This window comes from Silene latifolia, chromosome 10 (genome assembly GCF_048544455.1).
Source record: "Silene latifolia isolate original U9 population chromosome 10, ASM4854445v1, whole genome shotgun sequence".
Classification (NCBI taxonomy): Eukaryota; Viridiplantae; Streptophyta; class Magnoliopsida; order Caryophyllales; family Caryophyllaceae; genus Silene; species Silene latifolia.
This window is the reverse complement of record NC_133535.1, coordinates 11,812,219-11,824,556: the sequence shown is the minus strand read 5'-3', so window position 1 is coordinate 11,824,556 and position 12,338 is coordinate 11,812,219. Positions and strand designations below refer to the sequence as shown.

The window sequence follows — 12,338 nt, the reverse complement described above, 5'->3', positions numbered from 1 at the left end:
GACTCTTCAAATGACGTGCATCAATGAAACAAATAGCATATGCTATGGATTATGGTCATTGGTCAGACAATTATAAGTAGAAAAATAGTTCATAATCAAACATTTAACATCATGTGGTAGTTAGTTGTACATATATTATATGCTTCAAAAGTATTGTATATATTATATAATTCCAAGTATATATGGTTTTTTGCCCAAGTTTGAAAAAACAAAGAAGAGTTACGTCCGTCCTTAGATATGGAAGACTCTACTCCTCTACCTTCTTCTCCTCCAAATGGCAAAAAAAGTAATAATTCTTCTTCATCTTCGTCTACGTCTTCGTCGAAATTAAGCAGATATTTTTCTGCAACAAGTGCTTCAATCTTGCTCCTTGTTTTATTCATCACAACTGTTGTGTGGACTCATTGGTCTGATATTGTAAGTCATCCTTTATCCTCTCTTCTTATTTCTTCATAAGCTTGTGACGTCTAACAACCAGCTGAAATAATGTTAAAAAAGACAGGTGGCTGTGAGATATCACACGTCACTTTTTATCACAAGCAAGATTAGCTGCTTGTTAACTTGGTAGTGTGTGTTTTAATGACGAAACAAATAAAAGAGTTGGTAGTGTATAATTTCGTTGTTGAGTTGTGATTTGTTATTCACACTTTTTTTTTACTAGACTAAAGTGCAAAAGGAATTAATCCGTATTATTTGGGTCGAAAAATATATACTCCGTATGTGATTAGGATAAAATCCGCATTCAAATAAAGGGTAAACGTATAACATGCTCTAGGAGTAAGTAATACGGAGTGGAGTAATATTTACGGAGTATTTTATTATTTGAGTTTTTCTAACGTGTGCTCTAAGGGCACACATTAATAACCTAAATGTGGTAAGATTTGCAAGAGATTCTGAAATCTTACCGCATTTAGGTTATTAATGTGTGTCATTAGGACACACGTTAGAATAACCCTTATTATTAATGAATTATTCAACTTTAGAAAACTAAAATCAAACTTTCGTTCATCCTAAAATTTAAGACGTTTTTCTCTAACTATCATAACCTTGGCAAAACCTAAATAAATATGAAGTGAGCAGTAGTTGTTACACTTGTTGTTAGCCTTACACTCTCACAAAGTAAGGTCATCGACGTTATTAGTGGGGGAGTCAGGATTGTTGTTAGGGTGCAAAAAAAATTCAACGAATTCAAACTCATAATGCCTAAAAATTTTAGCCAAAATTTTGAGTTTTTTATTTTTCAACGGAAGTGAGTGTCTCTGCTAACTCCTTCCCTCATTCCATCACGAAATGTTATGAGTCTTATGACAAGTCGGTAAGGGGTAATTGTGAAATTTTCAATTTCAAATGATGTAAATTGAACTGCTCCATTTCAGATTCAAACCCCTTTGATCCGCAGGTTTCAAAGCATGGACAATTATCTTGGGGTGCAAAGGGAATTCTATGGGGTTTCGAACTCCTTCAAGAGGGACTTGCGTGGCAAGTCGGCTTACCGTCTCTTTTAGATGCCTGGCACGATAGGTGGATTGATGGTTGCTCCCTTGGTCAAATCTTGAATCTTGAGGTTGCTGATTTGGCTTCTAAACCTCCGTTAACTGTTTGTCAACTTCAATCTTTTGATGGGTGCTGGAATGTGGAGCGTATTATTGATTTATGTGGTACGGGTGTTCTACCCTCTATTCTTTCTATCCCTATCTCGTTGGCTACTGAAGTTGATAGCTTTTATTGGAATTTTACTAAATCTGGCGACTACTCCATTAAGAGTGGTTATGCTCTTGCTTTTGATAAGCTTTGGAATAAAAAGGCTTCGGATAAGGATCGTCGTCGTATTTCCTTTTCTACTGCCTCCTTTTGCAAGAATCGTCTATGGAATTTGCCTATTCATGGAAAATGGAAAATTTTCCTCTGGAAGATTTTATCTCAATCTCTCCCTTGTGGAGCAGAATTTAAGGCAAGGGGATTTGACCAATGCTCCCAATGTCAGCTTTGTGAAGAAAATAATAGAACATTGAATCTCTCGAGCATTTATTTAGGGATTTGTCGGTTTGCCAAGAGATTGGTTTGGCTCCCCCTTAGCATTAACGTCCGAGTGGCGATAACATACCAATCCAACGGTGGATCATAAATTGGATTAATTTCCTTATTTCCAAGGGAAGCTCACTTGAATCTATTCCTCTTTTTGTTAGTACATTATGGAGATTGTGGTGTATCAGAAATGAAAAAGTCTTTAGAGGCATGATGCCGGATTTATCTACGTCTTTAGGCTATTGACCGATGATGCTAGTTGTACCATCTCCGCTCGGAGTGGTGGCGTCTTGGGTATAAAGAAGGTACCCGTCCTTAGCCCTGAGGAAATGGAGGTTGACATGCTTATTAGAAATTACTTTCCTATTCTCTTGGTGGGTTCGAGAATCGCCCGAACACATAAGAATTAAGTGTGATCTTTGCGTGGAACTCGAATCTTAAGGCGCTGCAGGATGGGTTATGATGGATCCTAAAGGTTTTATTATTCATTCCGGGCACTTGGCTTTCTGGAGTAAATCCGTCTTACAGGCTGAGGCTAAAGCCCTCTTTTTGGCTTTGGATCATGCGCTTAAGCTTGGGTTCCGACACATTGATGCAAGCTCTGATTGTCTTTCTTTGGTTCTTGAAGTCAACGAGGCGGGCAATGCATCACAGGACACACAAGTTATCATCAAGGATTTAAAGCGTCTTATTTATCTTTGTCACTGTTTTTCTCTTAGTCATTGTCCTAGGAGACTCAACCGGAGAGCTCACATGATAGCAAAATCTGCTATGATGTAAGTTTTCTCTTTTTTCACTCTGTCAAAAAAAAAAAAAAAAATATAAAGATAAGATAAAATATACACATAAAAACAACTCATACGAGTAAAAAGAAGGCTTAAAATATTATGTATGATTAAAATTGGTAAAATTAAATCATTAAACAAAAGGTTTTTTATTGAAGTCTGACTGAGGAAGACCATGTACGAAATACGATGGTAGTTAACGATTTGTTTACAAAGATTGAGAATCATTAGCCATGTGATTTGATCTAAATTACTACTTAAAATATTTCCCAATTTTTTTATCAAAATTTCTCATAGGTCATGATGCTTACTTAAATATTACTACCAATATTTCGGTCATTTGTTATTTGTTTATTTTGGGTGTCTCGGTCAATTATTATCGTTTTTATTTTAAGAACGAACTTAATGAGTAATTTGATCTTTCACACTCAATTTGGTTGACTTGTCATTTAGTAATTGGTCTCTTGGTCTTTGTGTCAAAACCAAAGAACAACATGCAATTAACCGGGACGAAAGGAGTAGACTTTTACTTATATAATTAGACCTTTGTATAAGGTGAGTAAAATGTCAAAACTATAATAGCGTTTGCTGGTATAATCCTACTTGTGACTTTGTGAGTGTCACATATTGTTGGACAAAGAGAGATTATATCACTTTATAATTAAAGAGGTTATCCTTGCTATTACCAATTGGTGTTATAATAACCAAATGGGTTTGGTGTAGTGGTTGCTCACTTTATTCCTTAACCATGAGGTCAGGGGTTCGATCCCTGCCTATGGGAATGAAGCACACTCTTTGGCCAGCCGTTTACCTCTTCGTGAAAGCACCCGCGGCGAGGGGATTATACACTGTTGTCGACGGTGGACACCCCGGTTTACACCAAAAAAAAAAAAAAAAAAAAAAAAAAAAAAACAATTGGTGTTATAATGGAACGTCCCTTGTATATCTCAAGTGGTTTGTCTCGCTGTTTGGATGTGGCCAAATCCATTAACATGTTCTAATGGGTCCTGCTATACGTCGTCGACATTTTACTAAATATCGTCGACAATTAACGTAAAATTCCAAGTTTGCCCTCCATATCATGACTCCATATTGGTCTCACCAAAATGAAATTTCCGTCTCAAAACAGAAATGAAATTACCGTCTCACTAAAACACAAGTCACCGTCTCACTAAAATATTTCAAAAAAAAAAAAAACAAAAGTCGGGTTTTGTAATTAACAACATGAACGGGAACGATTTTAACAACGATTTCAACAATGAAGATAGTAACGAGGTTAGTTTACGATTTAGTTTTGTTAAAAATTTATGTTTTATTATCGTTTGAAACCTGAATTAGGATAGATGCCATGAATGTAGACGGAATTATGATTGAATTTGTGACGGATTTATATGAAAAAGCAATTGAAAAAAAAAAAAAAAAAAAAGGAAGAACACGAACTGGGCTGAGACGAGGGGGATCTTCGTCCCAGGCCCAGTCCAGACGAACCATCTTCTCGTCTGCCTATGGGTTTGGACGAAGGATTCCTTCGTCTGGGCTTGGTTTTGGACGAAGGATTCCTTCGTCTGGCCCAATGTTTGTTTTTTTTTTTTTTTTTTTTTTTTTTCTTTTTGTTTTAGAGTATCTCGTTACTTTTTTTTTTTTTTTTGTTTCCGACTCGTTTTGTATAAAATAATTAATTTCCGTCTTTGTATTAAATTTTTTTATTTTTTATAGTTTCTGACAATTCAAATAATTATAATTAATTTCCGTTATTTCCGACTCGTTACCGTCTTTATATGGAATTTTTATCTTTAACATTTCCGACTCGTTTTGTAAAAAATAACTTATTACCGTGTTTGTATTAATTTTATATTATTTTATATTTACTTCGACTAGTCCCGTAGCAAATAATTGAATTAATAACTAACTTGTTGAAATGCGTGCGCAGGTGATTAACGATGGAGACGGTGTTGATTACTCAGATCATTTTACGACAACCAGATTTTTGCATCTAGTATCTTTGAAGCGTTTAATTGGGCATATGAGATCGGGCTCCGACTCGGGTTTGGTATAAAAAAGCAAGCAACAAGAAAGTTGGTCGTAACACGAATTTGAGACAACGTTATTTTGTTTGTCGGATGGGTGGAAAAGGTCCCGTAAATAAGGATGCCGATTCTTTAATGAGGGGTAACACCGCTACCGGGTGGTGCAATTGCAAATTTTCAATGAAAGTTGTTGAATTAGAAGAGAATAAGTGGCGGCTTGTGATGAGATCCGGGTTTCATAATCATGGTTTAACGTTGTATTGTGACGGCGATAGATACTTTGCAAAGCTTGATGACGAGGAGTTGGCTTATATCGATGCCCAAGTTAGAGCTCACGTTAGGCCGGCAATTATTAGTGCGGGTTTGCATCAGCGGAATCCGGAAAAGTCAAGACCTAATCGGCGACAAATCTACAACCGTTCTCAGAAAGTAAGGGCCGAGGAAAGAGAAGGGAGAAACCCAAGACAATGAGATGTTAGCACTTGCGGTTCAAAGATAAGTACGTTCATTATTGGGTCAGCGATCGGAGACCGACGAGCTAACCCACGTGTTCATGTCTCATCCCGAAGCCGTTAAGATGTTTCGATCATACTATTATGTGGTACAGATCGATTCCACGTACAAGACAAATGAATACTGTCTTCCGCTTGTTGAGATGGTTGGAGTCACACCCGTCGGGAAGAGCTTTGTCATCGCTTATGCTCTTGTGACGCATGAGTCGGAGGAGAAATATTTGTGGGTCCTACGGAAACTGAAGGGGCTGCTAAATGATGCCGTTCAACCTAATGTTATTATTCTGCGATTGCGAGGGAGGGTTGTTGAACGGGATTCCCATTGTTTTTCCCGATTCGTCTCACTTGCTATGTCTTTGGCATATATATTCTAACGTGGAGACGAAAGCACTTGATATCACGAGTCAGGATGGTTGGGCTAAGCACGTAACCTTTACTTTGTTTACTGCGGTTGTCGAGGCGGAAACCGAAGAAAAGTTTAATGTTGCGTGGGGCACATTGGCAAGGGAATGGGCGGGAGTGGCGGCTTATATTGAGAGGCAATGGTTCCCGCACTTGGAAAAATGGGCCAAGTATAGAACGAACAACATAACTCATTTTGGCAATACTTCTACATCCCGGGTTGAGTCGGCTCATGCGAATTTGAAGAGATGGTGAATAGCGCGAATCGGCGATTGATAGCATCTGGAGTCGGTTTCATTCTTTGATGGAAACGCAACATGTTGAGATCCGACACTCGTTGGAGTTATCTAGATCGAGGCGGTTGACGGGGATTCAGCGATTATTTTCCAGACTTTCTTGCAAAATATCAAAGAATGCCATCAGTGAATTGCGTAAAGAATTCGAAAGAGGTGCCAAGATGACGGAAGATGCCTTGACGATCGATTGCGGTTGTGTAAAGGCTACTACACTTGGTTTGTTATGTGCTTGTTCACTTCACCGCATTTCTAGAAACGGATCTCGGGTCCCTGTTGATGTGTTACATGCATTTTGGAGGAAGTTGGAGTACGATGGTTCGGAGGCAATGCCGACTTGTGATGATGATCGATTGGAGGAGTTATTTGATGAAATTCGGAATGCAGATCCGAGTATGAGATCATCCATGTTCGATGCCCTTTACTCTCAGATACATCCGCAAGAGGAGGATGTAAACGAGCCTCGGGTGAACGAGAACCCTAGAGGACGTCCGAGTAGGGGAACTCGTAGAGATCCGTCCGCCGTTGAGCATGCACGGGTTCGTGTTCGAGTACGTACTCCGTCTTCCCAACGTACTCCGTCTAGTACCCCCCGTTCTACTCCGACGGTTCCTGTTACTCCGTCGTCTACTCCCCGTTCTACTCCGTCGGTTCGTTTTACTCCGTATAGAACCCCCCGGTCCACTCAAACGGGCCCCGGTACACCGTCATTACTCTCGCCGTTTCACAAACTGCATCTACCAATATACCCCCACTCTTGTAAATAGGGACCTTCTTAGTAGAGTTTAACGGCAACCTCAACTTCTCTGATGAAATCGCAAAGAAGCCACATACATACATAAGGGGATCCGCCAACGTCCCGTCATTACTCTCCACCTTACAACAGTTACCATCAACCCGAACGCCTAAGATCTGCGCAACATCGTGAAGGAGTATGGACATCTCCCCAAAAGGCATGTGAAAACTGTTGGTGTCGGGTTGCCATCTCTCAACAAAAGCAGAAATAAGGGGCATGTTATAATTCTCGGCCATGGAATCTAATAGGTGAGAAAGACCAGTACCGTCATAAATAGTCTTAACGGCCGGAGGGAGTGGCCAACAACTCAACAACCTCGTCTTACCAAACCGGTGGTAACCCGTCAAAACTGGTCGACCAACCTCATTAGGAGTCGCCCATATGGTGTTGGCAATGTGGCCCCCGAAGCTAGGAATCACGTGGGGAAAGTCAGGACCACCAGGAACACGATGATCGATCAACCAAGAGACATCCTTACCCGACTTCTTTTTCGGAGCCACCACACTACTAGAACTACCATCCGACCTCCGCTCGAAACGCCCCTCCTCATTCCGTCTACGTGGCACCCTACGCACTCGCTCAATACCCGCCTCCATCTCACCTATCACATCACCAGACCGAACCAGCTCCTCCTCCACCCGCTCATCAGTCCACGAATCAAGACTCACATCTCCAACCTCCGGACTCAAACCGGAGCCCCTTTCGAGCTCGAACGTGACGGTCATTTCCTCCACCGGCCATCTATTCCAAAAAATAAAACAATGAATTTATAAATATAAGTTTAAGTAAATTAAAAATTAAAAAAAAAAACAAAATAACCCGGAACGGGGTTTATTAATAATAATTAATTAATATTTTACGTAAACTAAACGAGACGCAACAAAAATTATTTTACAACAACTTCATTACTTAAATTAATAAAACAAAAGGGGTTTATTATTAATAATTAATTAATATTTTACGACAAAACGAGACGGAAATAATATATATTTACAACGCCTTCGGCACGGACGAGAATTATTATTAATAATTTATTACTTTATAACGATAAGAAAACAAGACGGAAAAAAATTTATTTTCAAAAAAAAAAAAAAAAAGTCAAGAGAAATTCTAAAACAAAAAAGAAAAAAAAAAAAAAAAAAAAAAAACCGTGAACATTGGGCCTGGACGAAGGATTTCTTCGTCCAAGACCAGGCCCAGACGAAGGATTCCTTCGTCCAAAGCCCAATTCAGACGAGAGAATCCTTCGTCTGGGCTTGGCCTTGGACGAAGAACCCCCTCGTCCAGGCCCAGATTCAGGTAAATTCTTTTTTTTTTTTTTTTTTTTTTTCGATTAATTCATGCGATATTTGCGTTTGATTCTCCCTAAACACGACTAAATCCGATTGAAATCATAGCACCTATCCTAATTCCGTCACTAATTTGGCATCTATCCTAATTCCGTCACAAATTTACAAAAAAAAAATTAATAGCAATCACATACCTTGTTGAATGCTTGAATTCGGGTTGAATGCTTTGAATTCGGGACGGAGATACGTTTTTTTGTTGAAATTTGAGTCGTTTTTTTTTTTTCAAAATTTCTAATTTTAAAGGTTGTTATTGAATAAAAAGGAAAACATAAGGGGGAGTGTGAGGGAGGGGCAAATTAGGAAGTTCATTAAAATTGTCGACGATATTTAGTAATTTGTCGACGACCTTTAGCAGGCAGGGTTCTAATATGGTATTAAAGCCCAAGATTTCGTTCCGCATTTCGAATTTAAATTGGGCCCAAATAGGAGGACCTCAAATGGAGCTTCTTTGAAGAATGTTACTTCTTCACTCCGGTGAGCTCCCATTGTTTCAAAAGGATCTCACATATGAGGGGGCGTGTTGGAAAATAATCTCACATGTGAGACTTATTGTCAATTAGGTTTAGGACTTTAGGCTGAAAGCCTGAAACCTTTTCTGTATGTGTTTGTCAAGTTCTCTATTAACAAAACATAAATTTTCAAGTAATTTTGATATTGCATAATGATTTTAAAACAACTTCTGGACTTCTGGTATATCCGAGTAGTCCAACAATAGTTTTATAAAAAATCAGTTGCGTTGCAAACAAATTAATATTCCATGATTTTTTATATACAGTATATGAATATTTCAATTAACGAAACATTCACTTTTCTCTTTACTCACAACATTTTTCACTATGATTGTGAAAATGTAAGTTTCATATTTGTGTTTTATGAAAAGTTCTATAAAATTAAAAATTCACATCAAAAAAATAAAAATAGCAATACTATATTGATATTTATGCTCCTATGTCATCATTCTTCGGAATTTCGAAATTTTTAGTTAAAATTTTCGATTTTTTTCAATGTTTATTTTATGACATTACCAGATCGCTCCTGCTGAGATTTTTCGCCCTCCCTCATGGGGAATCTTGGCTCCGCCCGTGTATCTATGTAAACTAGTAACGGTAAAGGTATTTGTAACACGGAAGGAGTCGGTTTTTCAAGAGGTTCTCCAAAATTACAAACAAATGACCCTCAAATCATCAAATTATCCAATTTTCAAACTACTAAAACAATATTTTCCTGAATTTATGCAGTCTACACTGACAGCAGGCAGCTCAGTATCATACACCTTCCCAATGTTCACCAAGAACTACACTGACTACACAAAAAGAGATGAGTACCCCCTCAAGTGCACAGCAAGCAAAATGTCAATGACATGCCCTTCCAATTACCCTCCAACTCGGAACCTCGACTCCTCCAAGTCGAACGAAGAAACCTGTCCAGAATACTTCAGATGGATACATGAAGACTTAAAGACATGGAAAGAAAAAGGAATTACAGAGGAAATGGTTGACAGTTTGAAAGATAATATTCATTTTCGATTAATTATAATTAATGGAACCGCGTATGTAAAACAATATCAGAAGGCTTTCCAAACACGGGATACGTATACGCTTTGGGGGATACTGCAGCTGTTGAAGCTGTACCCTGGAAGACTTCCTGACCTTGATATGATGTTCCAATGTCATGATCAGTCGTCGATTAAGAGAGACAAGTATAAGGGAAGCGAAGCTGCTTCCGCACCTCCACAGTTTCATTACTGCGCGGATGAGTCTACTTTCGACATTGTTTTCCCTGACTGGTCATTCTGGGGCTGGTAATCTTCATTTACCAACTAAGTTAGCTGACATTTGTTATGTTCTCGCTCTTATATCGTCTGTGAAAATGGTATGATTATGAAATGTTGGTCTTTAGGCCGGAGATCAATATAAAGCCATGGGTGCCGTTGGTGAAAGATTTGAAAAAAGGCAATGCAATGAAAAAATGGACAGCTCGGGAACCATTCGCTTACTGGAAAGGAAACTTACATACTGGTGCAAGGATGAAGCTTGAAAAATGTGATTCGGTTGAGAAATGGGGTACTCAGATAATTCAGCAGGTAATCCATCTTTCTTTCGACATAACTGGAATCTGGATAATACGCGGAAAATTGAACCGGCCCTCATTTCAAAAATTCAATGAAGGGCCTGATGCTACCTGAGACTCTGCACAAGACCTTAACCGGCCTTCAGTTAAAAACCTTTGCCTTGCAGTGAATAAACGTCGACAATAAACTGTCTGCCTGCCATGAAATTAGTGAAAATGAACAGAAATTAAAAACTGAACTTTGATATGCTACTCTTAACGGAAAAGCTCGAATTGCAGGATTGGGGAAAGGAAGTAGCTGGGGGATTCAAGAACTCCGATTTGTCAAAGCAATGTGTTCACAAGTGAGTTTGTTTTCAACAGTTAAAACATTCGGGGTCTGTTTGGATAGGAGGATTTGGAGGGAAAGAGAGGGGAGGGAAAGGAAGGGATGATAAATTCTTTGTTTGGTTAACAAAATGGAGGTGAAGGGATTTTGAGGGGAGGGAAAATGAATCCCTCCACTTTCCCCTCCAAACCAAATTATTTCCTCTCCAACAAAGGCAAGATTTGTAGGGAAAATGACCTCCTCCATTCTCCCTCCCCTTCCCTTCCATCCCTTTCTCTTCCCTCCCCTCCATTTCCCTCCACTTTTGTTATCCAAATACACCCTCAGGTGGTGTATTTGGATAGTAAGGGTGTGTTTGGATAGCAAAAATGGAGGGAAAGGAAGGGGAGGGGGAATGGAGTGTGGGTGTTTGGATACAATTTCCCTCCAAATCTTGCCTATTGTGGAGAGATTTTGATTAGTCTTGGAAGAGGGAAATTGGATCCCTCCAAATCTCTCCTCCTCCATTTCCCTCCACCCTCATTTGCTATCCAAATGAGGGATTTTAAATCCCCTACTCCCCCTCCCTTTCTTTTCCCTCCAAATCACTCAATCCAAACACACCCTAAAAGTGGAGGGAGAGGGAGGGGAGGGGGAAGGAGGGAAGAGAAAGGGAGGTAAGGGAAGGGGAGGGCACATGGGATGTGGGTGTTTGGATACCATTTCCTGCCAAATCTTGCCTATTGTGGAGAGATTTTGATTTGCCCTGGAGGAGGGAAAATGAATTCCTCCAAATCTCTCCCCCTCCATTTCCCTCCACACTCATTTGCTATCCAAACAAGGGATTTGCAATCCCCTACTCTTCATCCTTTTCTTTTCCCTCCCAATTCCTTCAATCCAAACACACCCTATGCGGTCCCAACATTCTCATCCGTAGATTTGTTATGCTATAAGCAGCTTATGTTGAGCATTTACTTGTGCAGATACAAGATATATATCGAAGGAAATGCATGGTCGGTAAGTGAAAAGTACATTCTAGCTTGTGACGCGATGACACTCCTTATAAACCCAATCTACTACGACTTCTTCTCAAGAAGTTTAATCCCAATGAAGCATTACTGGCCTGTGAACCCGAACAACTTATGCAAATCTATCAAATTTGCTGTTGATTGGGGAAACAATAACACCGATAAGGTAAGCACAATAAATCTTCAATAAATCTTAACAGGCACGACACAGCATGGAATTATTTGATCAGAAAGAGAACTTCTGACAATAAATCTTAACAGGCGCGAGAGATTGGAAAAGCTGGTAGCGAGTACATAATCAACCAGATCAAGATCAAACATGTTTACGACTATATGTTCCATGTACTGAATGAATATTCAAAGCTTTTAAGATATACGCCGAAAATACCTGAGGGAGCAGAGGAACTATGCTCAGAAAGATTTGCCTGCAGTCCACCGGGTTTGGAGACGCAGTACAAGGTTGATACCGTGGTAAGCGGTCCAGCAAAGCAAGGCCCGTGTACCTTGCCTCCACCTTATGGTTCTGATACTCTTGAAGCTCTTCGGGATCAAAATGCTAAGATTAAGGAAGTCGTGGATATGTGGGAACGCGGAAGTGGTTGAAACTTGAGAATCCTGAATTTTATAGTCGGCCTAACAAACAACTAACTACGCGAAGCGACTAACAAATCTTTTGCCATGCTTGTACAGCTTCAGCTTTCGCTGTCGCCGACAATTTTGATTTCAATTTCTTCTTCCAATCAA

The 12,338-nt window shown here is 39.4% G+C and overlaps 1 protein-coding gene across 1 annotated transcript; it reads left to right on the top strand.

The window, feature by feature from the left end:
* LOC141605123 (uncharacterized) lies at nucleotides 1–12,338 on the top strand. Its single transcript, XM_074423779.1, has 6 exons — nucleotides 1–417; nucleotides 9,428–9,990; nucleotides 10,089–10,272; nucleotides 10,539–10,603; nucleotides 11,550–11,760; nucleotides 11,856–12,338. The coding sequence occupies exons 1-6, from the start codon at nucleotides 238–240 to the stop codon at nucleotides 12,195–12,197; spliced, it is 1,545 nt and encodes a 514-aa protein (XP_074279880.1). The 5' UTR covers nucleotides 1–237; the 3' UTR covers nucleotides 12,198–12,338.